We start from the raw sequence: 21259 nt of genomic DNA on the forward strand, positions 1-21259 counted from the left end.
ACTATAGCAGGTATTGAACCCCAGGTAAATTATCACTAGTCAGAACCTCAACCTCAGTATACATTCATTATAAAAAACATCTTAATATCTGATATTGCGAGTAAACAACCTCGGAATAGAAAAGACAAGAGTGCGTCTTCCAGCCCACCAATAAATTACATCATTCAACCCTCCCGGTTAGTAAATTTACCTCAACATGCCCCCGGAGAAGGCAGAGTAACGACACCAGCCTTTTAGCGAGGCTGAGTTGACATACTTGCTCGAGAAGGCATCGCGGGTCGATGCTGGTTGAGGAATTTGAATTTGAATTTGACAATGAATGTACCTGGAAAATAAGTTTTTCTCGACCAGAGATGTCTGAATTAATGTTCAGGCTTATTGGTAATTGGTATATTAATGAAGTATCATTTCAAAACATGAGCATAAAAACAGGTAACAATAAACATGAATCATCATTATATTACTTCACAGTAATCTGTTAAATGCTTTTTCTGTCCTTCCTCTTGTGTTAGCAGTGTGGAAAGGGACAGAAAGAAGCACACAGGAGTTTTCCTGTGAGGGGGAGTGGTGGTGTATCCTGGGAGAAAACTTAACTAATCTTCTGAAATGTCATTTGTGGTCTTATGCTGCCATCTATTGGAATTATGTAGCAACTACAGTAGTACTGAATAATGTGTAATTCCTTACTAATGTATTAATTACTCAGAATTGCAAAATTTTACATTTTCTAGTTCATTTTACCACTTTCAACTATAAAATAGAAATGTATTGCATTACAAACAATCAAACTCAAACCAAAAACATCATACATTTAGTTAATTATATCTCTACCAACAGCATCTTACATTTAGTTAATTACATATATATATATAACATAATATATATATAATTAACTAAATGTATTAAACATTATTCAGTACTACTGCAGTTGTTATATATATATCTATAACTATTTGTTTAGATGGGTGACATAATCTGCCAAAGTAACAGCCCTGTAGACAAAGAAGAGCTCTTCAGTAGGAACCAAAACATTCAAAGGTCATTTTCTCAAAAGTGAGGCTACAAGTTTATCAACGTTCAAAGAAGAATGACTTTCCCATTGTTCCTCAACTGTAGTGTATGTTATACCATTTACATTTACATTAGTCATTTAGCAGACGCTCTTATCCAGAGAGACTTACAGTAGAGTGCATACATTTTATTACATTTTTTTTTACATACTGAGACAAGGATATCCCTACCGGCCAAACCCTCCCTACCGGCCAAACCCTCCCTAACCCGGACGACGCTATGCCAATTGTGCGTCGCCCCACGGATCTCCCGGTTGTGGCCGGCTGCGACAGAGCCTGGGTGTGAACCCAGAGACTCTGGTGGCGCAGCTATCACTGCAACGCAGTGCCCTAGACCACTGCGTCACCCGGGAGGCCCGGGTTTTTTAAAGCTATGATTCTCTGCTTTTATCCAATGTAAAAAACACCATTGCACATTTTTCTACATAAGACCGAATCGAGACGGTCGGTCACATTTTGAGGCAGATATACAACAATTTGCAAAAAAAAAACATGATTATTTGTCCCTCTGAAATGAAACCATCAAGTCAACGGATCCAGTGTTTTGCCTTCCACCCAATACAATGGATCTGATCCCAGCCGGCGACCCTATGCGACGCCGTAAAAGGGGCAAACGTAGCGGTCTCCTGGTCAGGCTTCGGAGACGGGCACATCGCGCTCCACTCCCTAGCATACTAATCGCCAATGTCCAGTCTCTTGCCAACAAGGTTGATGAAATCTGAGCAAGGGTAGCATTCCAGAGAGACATCAGAGACTGTAACGTTCTTTGCTTCACGGAAACATGGCTCACTCGAGAGAGGCTAACGGAGTCGGTATAGCCAGCTAGTTTCTTCACGCATCGCGCCGACAGAAACAAGCATCTTTCTGGTAAGAAGAGGGGCGGGGGGGTATGCCTTATGATTAACGAGACGTGGTGTGATCATAACAACATACAGGAACTCAAGTCATTCTGTTCACCTGATCTAGAATTCCTCACAATCAAATGTCGACCGCATTATCTACCAAGGGAATTCTCTTCGATTATAATCACAGCCGTATATATTCCCCCCCAAGCAGACACATCGATGGCCCTGAACAAACTTTATCTGACTCTTTGTAAACTGGAAACCACACACCCTGAGGCTGCATTCATCGTAGCTGGGGATTTTAACAAGGCTAATCAGAAAACCAAACTCCCTAAGTTCTATCAGCATATCGATTGTGCTACCAGGGCTGGTAAAAGCCTGAATCATTGTTATTCTAACTTCCGCGACGCATATAAGGCCCTCCCCCGCCCTCCTTTCGGAAAAGCTTACCACGACTCCATTTTGTTGCTTCCAGCCTACAAACAGAAACTAAAACAAGAAGCTCCCGCGCTCAGGTCTGTTCAACGCTGGTCCGACCAATCTGATTCCAAGCTTCAAGACTGCTTTGATCACATGGATTGGGATATGTTCCGCATTGCGTCCAACAACAACATTGACGAATACGCTGATTCGGTGAGCGAGTTCATTAGAAAGTGCATCAGCGACGTAATACCCACAGCAACGATTAAAACATTCCCAAACCAGAAACCGTGGATTGATGGCAGCATTCGCCCGAAACTGAAAGTGCGAACCACTGCTTTTAACCAGGGCAAGGTGACCGGAAACATGACCGAATACAAACAGTGTAGCTATTCCCTCCGCAAGGCAATCAAACAAGCTAAGTGCCAGTATAGAGACAAAGTAGAGTCGCAATTCAACAGCTCAGACACAAGAGGTATGTGGCAGGGTCTACAGTCAATCACGGATAACAAAAAGAAAACCAGCCCCGTCGCGGACCAGGATGTCTTGCTCCCAGACAGACTAAATAACTTTTTTGCTCGCTTTGAGGACAATACAGTGCCACTGACACGGCCCGCTACCAAAACCTGCGGGCTATCCTTCACTGCAGCCGAGGTGAGTAAAACATTTAAACGTGTTAACTCTCGCAAGGCTGCAGGACCAGACGGCATTCCCAGCCGCGTCCTCAGACCATGCGCAGACCAGCTGGCTGGTGTGTTTACGGACATATTTAATCAAACCTTATCCCAGTCTGCTGTTCCCACATGCTTCAAGAGGGCCACCATTGTTCCTGTTCCCAAGAAAACTAAGGTAACTGAACTAAACGACTACCGCCCCGTAGAACTCACTTCCGTCATCATGAAGTGCTTTGAGAGACTAGTCAAGGACCATATCACCTCCACCCTACCTGACACCCTAGACCCACTCCAATTTGCTTACCGACCCAATAGGTCCACAGACAACGCAATCGCAACCACACTGCACACTGCCCTAACCCATCTGGACAAGAAGAATACCTATGTGAGAATGCTGTTCATCGACTACAGCTCAGCATTTAACACCATAGTACCCTCCAAACTCGTCATCAAGCTCGAGACCCTGGGTCTCGACCCCGCCCTGTGTAACTGGGTACTGGACTTCCTGACGGGCCGCCCCCAGGTGGTGAGGGTAGGTAACAACATCTCCACCCTGCTGATCCTCAACACTGGGGCCCCACAAGGGTGCGTTCTGAGACCTCTCCTGTTCTCCCTGTTCACCCACGACTGCGTGGCCATGCACGCCTCCAACTCAATCATCAAGTTTGCAGACGACACTACAGTGGTAGGCTTGATTACCAACAACGACGAGACGGCCTACAGGGAGGAGGTGAGGGCCCTCGGAGTGTGGTGTCAGGAAAATAACCTTACACTCAATGTCAACAAAACAAAGGAGATGATTGTGGACTTCAGGAAACAGCAGAGGGAGCACCCCCCTATCCACATCGACGGGACAGTAGTGGAGAGGGTTGTAAGTTTTAAGTTGCTCGGTGTATACATCACGGACAAACTGAATTGGTCCACCCACACAGACAGCGTTGTGAAGAAGGCGCAGCAGCACCTCTTCAACCTCAGGAGGCTGAAGAAATTCGGCTTGTCACCAAAAGCACTCACAAACTTCTACAGATGCACAATCGAGAGCATCCTTTCGGGCTGTATCACCGCCTGGTACGACCACTGCTCCTCCCACAAACGTAAGGCTCTCCAGAGGGTAGTGAGGTCTGCACAACGCATCACCGGGGGCAAACTACCTGCCCTCCAGGACACCTACACCACCCGATGTCACAGGAAGGCCATGAAGATCATCAAGGACAACAACCACCCGAGCCACTGCCTGTTTACCCCGCTATCATCCAGAAGGCGAGGTCAGTACAGGTGCATCAAAGCAGGGACCGAGAGAATGAAAAACAGCTTCTATCTCAAGGCCATCAGACTGTTAAACAGCCACCACTAACATTTAGTGGCTGCTGCCAACATACTGACTCAACTCCAGCCACTTTAATAATGGGAATTGATGGAAATGTATGTAAAAATGTATCACTAGCCACTTTAAACAATGCCACTTAATATAATGTTTACACACCACACCTCATCTCATATGTATATGTATATACTGTACTCTATATCATCTACTGCATCTTGCCATCTTTATGTAATACATGTAACACTAGCCACTTTAAACTATGCCACTTTATGTTTATATACCCTACCATCTACTGCATCTTGCCTATGCCGTTCTGTACCATCACTCATTCATATATCTTTATGTACATATTCTTTATCCCTTTACACTTGTGTGTATAAGGTAGTAGTTGTGGAAATGTTAGGTTAGATTACTCGTTGGTTATTACTGCATTGTCGGAACTAGAAGCACAAGCATTTCGCTACACTCGCATTAACATCTGCTAACCATGTGTGTGTGACAAATAAAATGTGATTTGATTTGATAGTGAAAAACACCAATCTCTTTCATAATTTCTTTAAACAATAGAGGCTAATTTTCGAACATTTCTGAAAATGGATATATAGAGTTTTGGAATTAAACTCTTGTTATGTTTCCCCATCTGAGCTCAGAGTAGATGAGAGATGTAATGTTTGTCTCTGTTGTGTTGAAGCCCAATCAAGCAGGAGAGACCAGCCTCCCCTGTACCCAGCTGTGTGTCCATGAAGAGTGACTGGTCTATGGAACTTCCTATACTGTTTAGAGAGGGAGACTTTTCTACTGAACAAAGGTAAGAAGAACTCATGGGTCATGGTCAGTGAGTTAAACAACACTGTCTCTAGTCATTTCTCCTCTCCCATTTTCCCATTTATTTTTGTTGTTTTCATAATCCATAGGCTAATCCTTTTGTCCATTTTCATAGTCCTAAAACAATATTGTGTGTGTGTGTGTGTGTGTGTGTGTGTGTACTCCCTGGATGAGGAGATGTAATCTCATGTTTTGTCCACAGAAACCAACAGGAGAGATCAGAGTCAGAGATTCTCAGTGGTCAGTCTTCCCAGAGTCATCAAACAGACCTGGCCTCCATATTCAGTGTATGTGGTCCTGTTATGTACATTTGTTTTTGTTTACCTCAAGTAAAGTTGATCTGTCAATCATTCATTAATGTGTTAATGAGAAAGCATTTATTATCTTGCTTAACTTATTTACTTGATTTATTTCAGTTGCTTGAAGAGAATATTATGACATTTGTGAAGAACGAGCTGAAGATGTTCAAGAGGATTCTTAGTCCAGAACTCCCAGAAGGCTTTGAGAGTCAGAAGCAGGATAAGGAAGTGGTGGATGCTGAAGATGAGAAGCAGGAGAGCAGTGCCAGAGAGGGGGCTCTGAAGATCACACTGCACATCCTGAGGAAAATGAACCAGAAGGAGCTTGCTGACACACTGGAGAAATGTAAGAGCTGTCTGCCTCATGTTGAATGCTGTTGTATAACATTTAAAAGCTGTAGCTAAAGTACAGCTAAAGTAGCTGTGTTACTCAATGATATTGTAGCAGCCTTAACACAACACCTAGTGACCTCATCAAGTAGCAGCAGGGATGTGTTGTGGTGATTAATTTGGAGGGTGAGAGGAGAGAGAGAGACGGAGACAGGGAGAGAGTATTATGTATTATGAAAACATTAACACATTTATACAGTCAGTTAAGAGAAGAAAATATCATATTTAAAGACTTTTTAACAGTCCTTCAATACTGTAGGCATTAAAACAGACGTAATATTAATATCCTCTGTGTTATTTCTTCATTCAGATGAGCTTGCTGTGATTTGCCAACGTGAACTCAAATCTAATCTAAAGAAGAAGTTTCAATGTGTATTTGAGGGGATCGCTAAACAAGGAAACCCAACACTTCTCAATAAGATCTACACAGAGCTCTACATCACAGAGGGTGGAACAGGAGAGGTCAATAATGAACATGAGCTGAGACAGATTGAGACAACAACCAGGAAACAAGCAAGACCAGAGACTGCAATCAAATGTAACGACATCTTCAAACCCTTAACTGGACAAGACAAACGTATCAGAACTGTGCTGACAAAGGGAGTCGCTGGCATTGGAAAAACAGTCTCTGTGCAGAAGTTCATTCTGGACTGGGCTGAAGGAAAAGCAAATCAGGATGTCCAATTTGTATTTTCATTCCCTTTTCGGGAGCTGAATTTGATGAAAGAGGACAAACACACTTTGATTGAACTTCTCAATCACTTCTCAATGGAAACCAAACAATCAGGAATCTCCAACTACGACAAGTACAAAGTTCTGTTCATCTTTGATGGTCTGGATGAGTGCCGACTGCCCCTAGACTTCCAGAAGAACAAGATCTGTTGGGACGTCACAGAGTCAACCTCAGTGGATGTTCTGCTGACAAATCTCATCAAGGGAAACCTGCTTCCCTCTGCTCTCCTCTGGATAACTACCCGACCTGCAGCAGCCAATAAGATCCCTTCAGGGTGTGTTCACCAGGTGACAGAGGTACGAGGGTTCAATGACCCACAGAAGGAGGAGTACTTCAGGAAGAGATTCAGTGATGAGGACCTCGCCAGCAGAATCATCTCACACATAAAGACATCAAGGAGCCTCCACATCATGTGCCACATTCCAGTCTTCTGTTGGATTTCTGCAACAGTCCTTGAACACATGCTGGAACATAAGAGAGAAGAGATGCCCAAGACTCTGACTGAGATGTACACACACTTTGTGGTGTTTCATACCAAACAGAAGAATGAAAAGTATCTTGGGAAAGAAGAGACAGGTCCACACTGGAATAAAGAGAGCATTCTGTCACTGGGAAAACTGGCTTTTCAACAGCTTGTGAAGGGCAATCTGATTTTCTATGAAGAAGACCTGAAAGAGGCTGGTATTGATGTCAGTGAAGCCTCAATGTACTCAGGATTGTGCACACAGCTCTTTAAAGAGGAATGTGGGCTGTACCAGGACAAGGTGTACTGCTTTGTTCATCTGAGCATTCAGGAGTTTCTGGCTGCTGTATATGTGTTCCTCTCATTCATCAACAACAATGAGAATGTAATGAACAAACTGAAAACAAAAGACCAGCCTGAAGTTACTTTCTACAAGAGTGCTGTGTATAAAGCCTTACAAAGTGAGACGGGAAACCTGGACCTTTTCCTCCGCTTCCTTCTGGGCCTCTCACTGGAGTCCAATCAGAAGTACTTACAAGGTTTACTGACAAAGACAAGAAGCAGCTCACAGAGCCATGCAGAAACAGTCAAGTACATCAAGAAGAAGATCAGGGATAATCCCTCTCCAGAGAGGAGCATCAATCTGTTCCACTGTCTGAATGAACTGAATGACCATTCTCTAGTGGAGGAGATCCAAAGCTTCCTGAGATCAGGAAGTCTCTCTAGAGCCAACCTGTCACCTGCACAGTGGTCAGCTCTGGTCTTTGTGTTGCTGACTTCAGAAAAGGAACTGGATGTGTTTGACCTGAAGAAATACTCCAGATCAGAGAAAGGTCTTCTGAGGCTGCTGCCAGTGGTCAAAGTCTCCAGAGTTGTTCTGTGAGTAAATAAAATGACATATAAGAACTAATCATCAGGAAGAAATCAGTTTAGAGAAAAATATGTTTTCTAATATTATATGGAATAACATACTGAATCAATGCGTTTATTTTCACATTAGTATAACAATATGACCATACAATTCTAGGAGACGGAAGATTAATCTATATGTTGTTTGGGAGAATAAACCAAATGCATCTGCATTGTCCTTCTACGCTACTCGTTAAATTAACTGTTTGTGAAGTCATGATGATCTCTTTGCAGGCTGTCAGGCTGTGGAGTCACAGAGGAAGGCTGTGCTTCTCTGGTCTCAGCTCTGAAGTCAAACCCCTCACACCTGAGAGAACTGGACCTGAGTAACAATGACCTGAAGGATTCAGGAGTGAAGCTGCTCTCTGCTGGACTAAGGAATCCCCACTGTAAACTGGAGACTCTGAGGTCAGTATTCCTGTAGTTGGTCAACAAGTGATAACTGTTCACCAGATCCACATGTGTTTACCAGGCACACATAGTCCACACCATGTGTGTTTGGACAGTGAAGCTTACAGCTTTTGAAGCTTTTGATTCATTCATGATTTTGTATTATGGCATCATCAGGATTAATTTAGTAGTGTTTAGAAACATGTTATCTACTCACTTAGAAAGAAAATTACTCCAGTCATCATCCACCATTTTAATATTGGGCAAAACACAACCCAAAACACAACCAAAACAAACTGCAAATGCAATCAACGAGTTTGAGTCACAGGCTTGATGTAGTCATTGCGTTCAAGGAATATCAGACCAAATACTAAACTTTTGACGACTTTAATACACTATAAGTGAATTGGTCAGAATACTTATGACTTCTTCAAATAGGGGGACTAGATACATAAGTGCTTTCATTTATAAACCGTGAAACAGATATGTATTAAAATGTCCTCAAATGAAAGGTGACATTATATACTGCCACCTCATATGAAACATTTGGTCTGAAATCCAAAATGTTGGAGTATAGAGTCACATTTAAAATGTTACCTTCACTGTCAAAATAGATATGGTGTGGACTGTATACTCAATACAATCTAAATCTGATACCTCACTGTCATTATAGATATGGTGTGGACTGTATCCTCAATACAATCTAAATCTGATACCTCACTGTCATTATAGATATGGTGTGGACTGTATACTCAATACAATCTAAATCTGATACATCACTGTCTGTCTTTTGACTGATACTGCTTTTAAACTGGTCTGGTCAGTCTACTCAAATATTTGTACTATACATGTTTCTATCTACAAGAAATACCTGGATAATTTGTCATTTCTAATAATGATAAGTTAATTTATGAATAGATATGGCAGGCTTCATGACACCGATGTATCTAAACATTTTGAAAAAATATACTACCACTATTTTCACCACCAAAGAATATCAGTGTGATTTTAATATGATTTGACTCTTTGCAGGCTGTCACGCTGTCTAGTCACAGAGGAAGGCTGTGCTTCTCTGGTCTCAGCTCTGAGGTCAAACCCCTCACACCTGAGAGAGCTGGACCTGAGTAACAATGACCTGAAGGATTCAGGAGTGAAGCTGCTCTCTGATGGACTGGGGAATCCCCACTGTAAACTGGAGACTCTGAGGTCAGTATTCCTGTAATTGGTCAACAAGTGATGTTCACCAGATCCACATGTGTTTACCAGATACACATAGTCCACACCATATGTGTTTGGACAGTGAAGCTTACAGTTTTACATTTGGTGCTGTCCTCCAGCATTTTGGATTTGAGATATAATGTTTCATATTAGGTGACAGTACAGAATGTCACCTTTTATTTGAGGTTAATGGTGAGAGGTTAACATGTTTTGTTGTAGTCTCTGTTATTGGTAATGTGAGAGGTTAGCATGTTTTGTTGTAGCCTCTGTTATTGGTAATGGTGAGAGGTTAGTATGTTTTGTTGTAGCCTCAGTTATTGGTAATGGTGAGAGGTTAGCATGTTTTGTTGTAGCCTCTGTTATTGGTAATGGTGAGAGGTTAGTATGTTTTGTTGTATCCTCTGTTATTTGTAATGGTGAGAGGTTAGCATGTTTTGTTGTAGCCTCTGTAACTCTCTCACTCATTATTATTCATGATTCATTCATGATCTTTCCCAATCATGGCAGTCACAGTCTTGCTGTAGTCATTGCGTTCAAAGAATATGGGACCAAATACTACACTTCTGACTACTTTAATACACTATAAGTGAATTGGTCAGAATACTTATGACTTCTTCAAATAGGGGGACTAGATACATAAAGTGCTTTTATTTTTCTAAATGGTGAAACAGATATGTATTAAAATACCCTCAAATAAAAGGTGACATTATATACTGTCAATTCATACAAAACATTTGATCTGAAATCCAAAATGCTGGAGTATAGAGCCACATTTAAAATGTTAGCTTCACTGTCAAAATAGATATGGTTTGGACTGTTTACTCAATACAATCTAAATCTGATACCTCACTGTCTGTCTTTTGACTGATCCTGCTTTTTAATGACAGGATTCAGGACGCTGATGTATCTGAATATGTTGAAAAAATATACTTCCATTTTTTTCACCACCAAAGAATAGCAGTGTGGTTTTAATATGATTTTACTCTTTACAGGCTGTCAGGCTGTCTAGTCACAGAGGAAGGCTGTGCTTCTCTGGTCTCAGTTCTGAGGTCAAACTCCTCACACCTGAGAGAGCTGGATCTGAGTAACATTGACCTGAAGGGTTCAGGAGTGAAGCTGCTCTCTGCTGGACTGGGGAATCCCCACTGTAAACTGGAGACTCTGAGGTCAGTATTCCTGTAGTTGGTCAAAAAGTGATAACTGTTCACCAGATCCACATGTGTTTACCAGACACACATAGTCCTCACCATATGTGTTTGGACAGTGAAGCTTACAGTTTTACATTTGGTGCTATGCTCCAGCATTTTGGATTTGAGATAGAATGTTTCATGTTAGGCAACAGTACAGAATGTCATATTTGATTAAAAAGTATTAATAAATATATGTTTTACCGTTTAGAAATGAAAGCACTTTGTCTGAGATCCCTAAAGATTTGAAAGCTGCCGCAGTCATCCCCCTCTTCAAATGGGGTGACACCCTAGACCCAAACTGCTACAGACCTATTACTATCCTACCCTGCCTCTCTAAGGTCTCCCGAAAGCCAAGTTAATAAACAGATCACTGACCATTTTGAATCCCACCGTACCTTCTCCACTGTGCAATCCGGTTTCCGAGCCGGTCATGGGTGCACCTCAGCCACGCTCAAGGTACTAAACGATATCATAACCGTCATCGATAAAAGACAGTACTGTGCAGCCGTCTTCATCGACCTGGCCAAGACTTAGGACTCTGTCAATCACCACATTCTTATTGGCAGACTCAACAGCCTTGGTTTCTCAGATGACTGCCTCGCCTGGTTCACCAACTACTTCTCAGATAGAGTTCAGTGTGTTAAGTCGGAGGGCCTCGTAACACTGACCATCCTATCATGTTGTCCGGACCTCTGGCAGTCTATATGGGGGTGCCACAGGGTTCAATTCTTGGACCTACTCTCTTCTCTGTATACATCAGTGATGTCGCTCTTGCTTCTCATGATTCCCTGGTCCACCCCTACGCAGACGACACCATTCTGTATACTTCTGGCCCTTCTTTGGACACTGTGTTAACTGACCTCCAAACGAGCTTCAATGCCATACAACTCTCCTTCTGTGGCCTCCAACTACTCTTAAAAGCTAGTAAAACCAAATGCATGCTTTTCAACCATTCACTGCCTGCACACGCCCGCCCGATTAGCATCACTACCCTGGACGGCTCTGACCTAGAATATGTGGACAACTACAAATACCTAGGTGTCTGACTAGACTGTAAACTCTCCTTCCAGACTCATATTAAACATCTCCAATCCAAAATCAAATCTAGAATCGGCTTCCTATTCCGCAACAAAGCCTCCTTCACTTACTCACGCCGCAAAACTTGCCCTATTAAATCTGACTATCCTACCGATCCTCGAGTTTGGCGATGTCATTTACAAAATAGCTTCCAATACTCTACTCAGCAAACTGGATGCAGTCTATCTGTCACGGTAAGAACGGGACCAAGGCACAGCGGATGTTGAGTTACACATATTTATTACAAGGTGAAACTTTTTGCAAAAGCAAATAAATCAATAAATGAACAACGAAACGTGACTATGTCGTGCACATGCACAAACACAAACCATTATCCCACAAACACAGGTGGGAAAAATAGCTACTTAAATATGATCCCCAATTAGAGGCAACGATTACCAGCTGCCTCTAATTGGGAACCAAACCAAAACACCAACATATACATTTTAAACTAGAACACCCCCTCGTCACGCCCTGACCTACTACACCATAGAGACACATCCATTTTGTCACCAAAGCCCCTTATACCACCCACCACTGCGACCTGTATGCTCTAGTCGGCTGGTCCTCACTACATATTCGTTGCCGAACCCACTGGCTCCAGGTCATCTATAAGTCTATGCTAGGTAAAGCTCCGCCACATCTCAGCTCACTGGTCATGATAACAACACCCACCCGTAGCACGAGCTCCAGCAGGTATATCCCAAAGCCACACCTCCTTTGGCCGCCTTTCCTTCCAGTTCTCTGCTGCCAGCGACTGGCAAGAATTGCAAAAATCGCTGAAGCTGGAGACTTATATTTCTCTCACTAACTTTAAGCATCAGCTATCTGAGCAGCTAACCGATCGCTGCAGCTGTACACGGCCCATCAGTAAATAGCCCACCCATTCTACCTACCTCATCCCCAAATTGGTAATGGTGAGAGGTTAGCATATTTTGTTGTAGCCTCTGTTATTGGTAATGGTGAGAGGTTAGCATGTTTTGTTGTAGTCTCTGTTATTGGTCATGGTGAGAGGTTAGCATGTTTTGTTGTAGTCTCTGTTATTGGTCATGGTGGGAGGTTAGCATATTTTGTTGTAGCCTCTGTTATTGGTAATGGTCAGAGGTTAGCATGTTTTGTTGTAGCCTCTGTTATTGGTAATGGTGAGAGGTTAGCATGTTTTGTTGTAGCCTCTGTTATTGGTAATGGTGAGAGGTTAGCATGGTTTGTTGTAGCCTCTGTTATTGGTAATGGTGAGAGGTTAGCATGGTTTGTTGTAGTCTCTGTTAATGGTAATGGTGAGGTTAGCATGTTTTATTGTATCCTCTGTTATTGGTAATGGTGAGAGGTTAGCATGTTGTGTTGTAGCCTCTGTTATTGGTAATGTTGAGAGGTTAGCATGTTTTGTTGTAGCCTCTGTTATTGGTAATGGTGAGAGGTTAGCATGTTTTGTTGTAGCCTCTGTTATTGGTAATGGTGAGAGGTTAGCATGTTTTGTTGTAGCCTCTGTTATTGGTAATGGTGAGAGGTTAGCATGTTTTGTTGTAGCCTCTGTTATTGGTAATGGTGAGAGGTTAGCATGGTTCGTTGTAGCCTCTGTTATTGGTAATGGTGAGAGGTTAGCATGTTTTGTTGTAGCCTCTGTTATTGGTAATGGTGAGAGGTTAGTATGTTTTGTTGTAGCCTCTGTTATTGGTAATGGTGAGAGGTTAGCATGTTTTGTTGTAGCCTCTGTTATTGGTAATGGTGAGAGGTTAGCATGTTTTGTTGTAGCCTCTGTAACTCTCTTACTCATTATTATTCATGATTCATTCATGATCTTTCCCAATCATGGCCGTTACAGGCTTGATGAAGTCATTACGTTCAAGGAATATGGGACCAAATACTAAACTTTTGACTACTTTAATACACTATAAGTAAATTGGTCATAATATTGAATTACTATTTCAAATAGGGGGACTAGATACATAAAGTGCTTTCATTTCTCAATGTGAAACAGATATGTATTAAAAAAACCTCAAATTAAAGGTGACATTATATATCTTTGTAATATTATGATAATTTATAATAATGACACATTAATTTATGAATAGATTTTGCAGGTTTCAGGACACTGATGTATCTGAATATGTTGAAAAAATATACTGCCGCTATTTTTACCACCAAAGAATAGCAGTGTGATTTTAATATGATTTGACTCTTTGCAGGCTGTCAGGCTGTCTAGTCACAGAGGAAGGCTGTGCTTCTCTGGTCTCAGCTCTGAGGTCAAACCCCTCACACCTGAGAGAGCTGGACCTGAGCTACAATCACCCAGGAGACTCAGGAGTCAGACTGCTCTCTGCTGGACTGGAGGATCCACACTGCAGACTGGAGAAACTCAAGTATGTAGAGGGTTTATGTCAATGTTCATATCAGACATGTTTGACTTACCAGGCGAGTAAAGACAAACATTCTTACCACCACTTGGACAAAGTTATATGCTGATAGTGTGTTTGTGTCAGTGTTTGTATGCGTCTCCAGTGTGTGTGTGTGTGTGTGTGTGTGTCTAGTGTGTGTGTGTGTGTGTGTGTCTAGTGTGTGTGTGTGTGTGTGTGGTAACGGTTTTGACTTGAGGTTATTTATAGGGGTGCCAGGTAGGTTGAGCCTACCAGAGAACGCATGGGTTTCTCCTTTTAGTTTGGGAGGGAATGAGTCCCATCTGGTCCGTCAAGTCACACCAATACAAAGGACTTATATAAAAGTCAAGATGGAAATATACTTTTCATAAACCCCTTAAAACATTGGAAAGAACTTCAAACAAGTGTATTCTTTTGCGTGGTTGTATTAACAACATAAATGATCACACACACCCACACCCAACAATATAACAAATCAATGCACTTATGTTCATTTAGAAATGTCCTGTACCTCGGGCATAAAGAGTCCAGCCCAGTAAATAAGTTCAGTGACTCAAGTGACCTTAGTCACGCAACGTTTGTCCATAGCGTAAACCAAGTATATTCATACACTCAAAATAACACTTATTTTGCAACACAACTAGAACGCGTATCAAAGACTAATCAAAGAATAATATGTCTGAACAACTAGATAAATCACAGTATACATCACCCCAAACAAATGAAATACCGTGTACAAAAAGTTGTAGTCAGTCGGTCAGTCAGACAATCCGCCAACAGATCTCCAGCTGAGAAAAGGCCACGAAAACCAAAGGAGAGTTGTAGCCCACAGATGCACAGAGGGGATCCACTCCTGGGTAAACTCGTTTTAAGGCTACAAAACACACTGTAAGGCAACAAACAAACGTAATAGCGAAGCTTCATGAACTGAAGGTAGTACACATCCTCATTCATGTCTCAATCACAACTTCACCTTTGCGCAGCTGATGCTGGCTATTTAATGGCAAATTAGAAGGAGAAGCACTGAGACGGTTCAGAAATATTCAGGGCCGTCACAGTGTGTGTGAGTTCAGGTGTATCCCTCAATGACTGTCTGTTCTTCTGCTTACCGCTACAGTGTCGAACATGGTGGAGAGAACAGAATGAAACCTGGGCTTAGAAAATGTGAGTGTTGACTGCTGTGAAGAATATGACTAAGAATAAGTCTTAATTCAAGTTAAGTCAAAGTCAAAGACCACCATCATTACTTACTTGGTCATATTAAATATCAGCTGTAGTTCTACAGAAGCAGAAATCAGGGACACCAACGTTTACAAAGAGTTGCTTTGACGTGTGTGTGTGTGTGTGTGTGTGTGTGTGTGTGTGTAAGTAAGTAATGGGAATAAGTGTGTTTTATATTACCATACAATATAACATATGATCATTCAACAAGTCTCAAGTTACCTTAACTTCTCCTTTTGATACCTAGAAACATCTACATTAAATGAATTAGTGAAAAGTGAGTTAACATTCTAATGTGAATGATGATGATTTCTAATATTGTGTCTGGTTTCATCCATCAGATGTCTGTGATCTCACACTGGACCTAAACACAGTAAACAGACGCCTCTCTCTGTCTGAGGAGAACAGAAAGGTGACATGGAGGAGAGAGGAGCAGCCGTATCCTGATCACCCAGAGAGATTTGAGGTCTGGGAACAGGTGCTGTGTAGAGAGGGTCTGACTGGGCGCTGTTACTGGGAGGTAGAGTGGAGTGGGAGAGGGGCTGATATAGGAGTGACATATAAAGGAATCAGCAGGAGAGGAGGGGTTGATGACTGTTGGCTTGGATGGAATGACAAGTCCTGGAGTCTGCGCTGCTCTGACAACAGTTACTCTGCCTGTCACAATAATAATCGGACTACCATAGACGTCCCCTCCTCCAGCTCCCACAGAGTAGGAGTGTATCTGGACTGGCCAGCCGGCACTCTGTCCTTCTATAGAGCCTCCTCTGACACACTGACCCACCTGTACACATTCACCTCCACATTCACTGAGCCCCTCTATCCAGGGTTTGGGGTTTATTATGACTCCTCAGTGTCCCTGTAAATAATAACCAGAGACACACACACAAACACACAGGACACAAACACACCCACACAAACACACACTGGACTCACACACATTGACACACATTCACACACACACACACACACACACACACACACACACACACACACACACACACACACACACACACACACACACACACACACACACACACACACACACACACACACACACACACACACACACACACACACACACACTGGACACACACACACATATGCGTCTTCCTATAATTGTGAGGACCTTGACACAGGACCTTCAAATGAGGACCATCATTTCTGATTGAGAACAAACAGACACCTCATTCCAGCACCAAGTGGTCCCACAAACACAGAGGTGAAAATATTACAGGAATATTCTGCAAATGTTGATGAAGACGTCACTCAATCCACCCAAAACAACATGCAGTCTTTCCACAAGACTCCCATGAAGTTATAGTGTGCCGTTATGAGTTGACGTTAAAGTAACATTCTCAGAACATACTGCACTTGTTTTATACTGTTTTAGATGGGTCCTCTGTTTATCATCTTGTTTTATACTGTTTTAGATGGATCCTCTGTTTATCATCTTGTTTTATACTGTTTTAGATGGATCCTCTGTTTATCATCTTGTTTTATACTGTTTTAGATGGATCCTCTGTTTATCATCTTGTTTTATACTGTTTTAGATGGATCCTCTGTTTATCATCTTGTTTTATACTGTTTTAGATGGATCCTCTGTTTATCATCTTGTTTTATACTGTTTTAGATGGATCCTCTGTTTATCATCTTGTTTTATACTGTTTTAGATGGATCCTCTGTTTATCATCTTGTTTTATACTGTTTTAGATGGAGCCTCTGTTTATCATCTTGTTTTATACTGTTTTAGATGGAGCCTCTGTTTATCATCTTGTTTTATACTGTTTTAGATGGATCCTCTGTTTATCATCTTGTTTTATACTGTTTTAGATGGATCCTCTGTTTATCATCTTGTTTTATACTGTTTTAGATGGATCCTCTGTTTATCATCTTGTTTTATACTGTTTTAGATGGATCCTCTGTTTATCATCTTGTTTTATACTGTTTTAGATGGATCCTCTGTTTATCATCTTGTTTTATACTGTTTTAGATAGATCCTCTGTTTATCATCTTGTTTTATACTGTTTTAGATGGATCCTCTGTTTATCATCTTGTTTTATACTGTTTTAGATGGATCCTCTGTTTATCATCTTGTTTTATACTGTTTTAGATGGATCCTCTGTTTATCATCTTGTTTTATACTGTTTTAGATGGATCCTCTGTTTAAACATTTCAACTCTTACAATAACACCGTTAAAATACCAATGTGATCATTTGTTGTATGTCTTTTATGTTGAATAACAAATTGTATAATTATATATGGACATACGATACATAGTTGTACAAGTGTACAAGGATATATTGTACTTTTCATAATAAAACATACTTGAAACAAGAAAAAGTCTGTTAATTGTGAAAACAGTTTCGTTATTGATTTTACATTGCCTCTCTCAGTCGCAGGTTGATGTTTGTCATGAATCTTGACCTGGAGGCAGAACTGCGTGATTTCCTCTAGATATGCCAGCTGCAAAGTCAAAAGTGGCTATATCGGCTATATAAAATGGCTGTGGAAAATAATGTTGTTTTATGGTCTTAATTTAAGTGAAGGATGAGCAGTGTGGTTAAGTGTTGAGGTTAGGATTAATATCAGATTTTATTACTTTGTGGCTGTTCCAGCTTGTGACCACTTTGCTGAACTGTCTCCAGAACAAGATTCATGACAATAAATGCCAACCAGCCTCCCAGTCATCCCCTCCTTATCTTTACAAGGCTGCAGAACATGCAAGCTAGTGATGTGGGGGTTCTCTCATAACCCTCAGTCCCCAGGTGGGTAGATGGCAGGTTGTATAAAGAGAAGCTAGTGATGTGGGGGTTCTCTCATAACCCTCAGTCCCCAGGTGGGTAGATGGCAGGTTGAATAAAGAGAAGCTAGTGATGTGGGGGTTCTCTCATAACCCTCAGTCCCCAGGTGGGTAGATGGCAGGTTGTATAAAGAGAAGCTAGTGATGTGGGGGTTCTCTCATAACCCTCAGTCCCCAGGTGGGTAGATGGCAGGTTGTATAAAGAGAAGCTAGTGATGTGGGGGTTCTCTCATAACCCTCAGTCCCCAGGTGGGTAGATGGCAGGTTGTATAAAGAGAAAACAATAGGCTACATAAAACAATCCATGAATGTATAATTATTGTGCAATTCAACAAAACATTAAGGACACCTTTCTTTCCATGACAAACTGACCAGGCGTATCTCAATATTAGGAAGGTATCCTTAATATGTTGTACACTCAGTGGCTCTGACCCTTTAAGTAACAGACAATCCTCTTTGCCGGGAACCTTCTTTAGTGCTTTAAATGTTCCCAAATACTTCCACACTGATACTCTCTCACAGCTGCTCCAGAGCCTCCTGGGTTGAGGAGTCATTCTCTTCTAACCTAATCACAGCTGCTCCAGGGCCTCCTGGGTTGAGGAGTCATTCTCTTCTAACCTGATCACAGCTGCTCCAGGGCCTCTTGGGTTGAGGAGTCATTCTCTTCTAACCTAATCACAGCTGCTCCAGGACCTCCTGGGTTGAGGAGTCATTCTCTTCTATCCTAATCACAGCTGCTCCAGGACCTCTTGGTTTGAGGAGTCATTCTCTTCTATCCTAATCACAGCTGCTCCAGGGCCTCTTGGGTTGAGGAGTCATTCTCTTCTAACCTGATCACAGCTGCTCCAGGGCCTCTTGGGTTGAGGAGTCATTCTCTTCTAACCTAATCACAGCTGCTCCAGGACCTCCTGGGTTGAGGAGTCATTCTCTTCTAACCTGATCACAGCTGCTCCAGGGCCTCCTGGGTTGAGGAGTCATTCTCTTCTAACCTGATCACAGCTGCTCCAGGGCCTCCTGGGTTGAGGAGTCATTCTCTTCATTCTAATCACAGCTGCTCCATGGCCTCCTGGGTTGAGGAGTCATTCTCTTCTAACCTAATCACAGCTGCTCCAGGACCTCCTGGGTTGAGGAGTCATTCTCTTCTAACCTAATCACAGCTGCTCCAGGGCCTCTTAGGTTGAGGAGTCATTCTCTTCTAACCTAATCACAGCTGCTCCAGGGCCTCCTGGGTTGAGGAGTCATTCTCTTCTAACCTAATCACAGCTGCTCCAGGGCCTCCAGGGTTGAGGAGTCATTCTCTTCATTCTAATCACAGCTGCTCCAGGGCCTGCTGTGTTGAGGAGTCATTCTCTTCTAACCTAATCACAGCTGCTCCAGGGCCTCCTGGGTTGAGGAGTCATTCTCTTCTAACCTAATCACAGCTGCTCCAGGGTTGAGGAGTCATGCTCTTCATTCTAATCACAGCTGCTCCAGGGCCTCCTGGGTTGAGGAGTCATTCTCTTCTATCCTAATCACAGCTGCTCCAGGGCCTGCTGGGTTGAGGAGTCATTCTCTTCTAACCTAATCACAGCTGCTCCAGGGCCTCCTGGGTTGAGGAGTCATTCTCTTCTAACCTAATCACAGCTGCTCCAGTGCCTCCTGGGTTGAGGAGTCATTCTCTTCTAACCTAATCACAGCTGCTCCAGTGCCTCCTGGGTTGAGGAGTCATTCTCTTCTAACCTAATCACAGCTGCTCCAGTGCCTCCTGGGTTGAGGAGTCATTCTCTTCTAACCTAATCACAGCTGCTCCAGGGCCTCCTGGGTTGAGGAGTCATTCTCTTCTAACCTAATCACAGCTGCTCCAGGGCCTCCTGGGTTGAGGAGTCATTCTCTTCTAACCTAATCACAGCTGCTCCAGGGCCTCCTGGGTTGAGGAGTCATTATCTTCTAACCTAATCACAGCTGCTCCAGGGCCTCCTGGGTTGAGGAGTCATTCTCTTCTAACCTGATCACAGCTGCTCCAGGGCCTCCTGGGTTGAGGAGTCATTCTCTTCTAACCTAATCACAGCTGCTCCAGGGCCTCCTGGGTTGAGGAGTCATTCTCTTCATTCTAATCACAGCTGCTCCAGGGCCTCTTGGGTTGAGAATGATTCTCTTCTAACCTAATCACAGCTGCTCCAGGGCCTCCTGGGTTGAGGAGTCATTCTCTTCTAACCTAATCACAGCTGCTCCAGGGCCTCCAGGGTTGAGGAGTCATTCTCTTCATTCTAATCACAGCTGCTCCAGGGCCTGCTGGGTTGAGGAGTCATTCTCTTCTAACCTAATCACAGCTGCTCCAGGGCCTCCTGGGTTGAGGAGTCATTCTCTTCTAACCTAATCACAGCTGCTCCAGGGTTGAGGAGTCATGCTCTTCATTCTAATCACAGCTGCTCCAGGGCCTCCTGGGTTGAGGAGTCATTCTCTTCTATCCTAATCACAGCTGCTCCAGGGCCTGCTGGGTTGAGGAGTCATTCTCTTCTAACCTAATCACAGCTGCTCCAGGGCCTCCTGGGTTGAGGAGTCATTCTCTTCTAACCTAATCACAGCTGCTCCAGTGCCTCCTGGGTTGAGGAGTCATTCTCTTCTAACCTAATCACAGCTGCTCCAGTGCCTCCTGGGTTGAGGAGTCATTCTCTTCTAACCTAATCACAGCTGCTCCAGTGCCTCCTGGGTTGAGGAGTCATTCTCTTCTAACCTAATCACAGCTGCTCCAGGGCCTCCTGGGTTGAGGAGTCATTCTCTTCTAACCTAATCACAGCTGCTCCAGGGCCTCCTGGGTTGAGGAGTCATTCTCTTCTAACCTAATCACAGCTGCTCCAGGGCCTCCTGGGTTGAGGAGTCATTATCTTCTAACCTAATCACAGCTGCTCCAGGGCCTCCTGGGTTGAGGAGTCATTCTCTTCTAACCTAATCACAGCTGCTCCAGGGCCTCCTGGGTTGAGGAGTCATTCTCTTCTAACCTAATCACAGCTGCTCCAGGACCTCCTGGGTTGAGGAGTCATTCTCTTCATTCT

The 21259-nt window shown here is 42.9% G+C and overlaps 1 protein-coding gene across 1 annotated transcript in view; it reads left to right on the forward strand.

Annotated features, from left to right (window-relative positions):
• The window catches only part of LOC139568040 (NLR family CARD domain-containing protein 3-like), a 282966-nt gene extending 265183 nt beyond the window's left edge, over positions 1-17783 (forward strand). Inside the window, exons 3-12 of the mRNA XM_071389763.1 lie at positions 5025-5141; positions 5361-5445; positions 5575-5803; positions 6158-7922; positions 8187-8360; positions 9375-9548; positions 10553-10726; positions 14014-14187; positions 15320-15366; positions 15765-17783. Of these exons, the coding sequence (XP_071245864.1) occupies positions 5025-5141; positions 5361-5445; positions 5575-5803; positions 6158-7922; positions 8187-8360; positions 9375-9548; positions 10553-10726; positions 14014-14187; positions 15320-15366; positions 15765-16288 (3463 nt within the window). The 3' untranslated portion in view covers positions 16289-17783. The remainder of the gene's footprint in view (positions 1-5024; positions 5142-5360; positions 5446-5574; positions 5804-6157; positions 7923-8186; positions 8361-9374; positions 9549-10552; positions 10727-14013; positions 14188-15319; positions 15367-15764) is intronic.
• Positions 17784-21259: the final 3476 nt, after the last annotated feature.

The sequence above is a fragment of the Salvelinus alpinus genome, chromosome 1 (genome assembly GCF_045679555.1).
Source record: "Salvelinus alpinus chromosome 1, SLU_Salpinus.1, whole genome shotgun sequence".
In the NCBI taxonomy this organism is placed as follows: domain Eukaryota; kingdom Metazoa; phylum Chordata; class Actinopteri; order Salmoniformes; family Salmonidae; genus Salvelinus; species Salvelinus alpinus.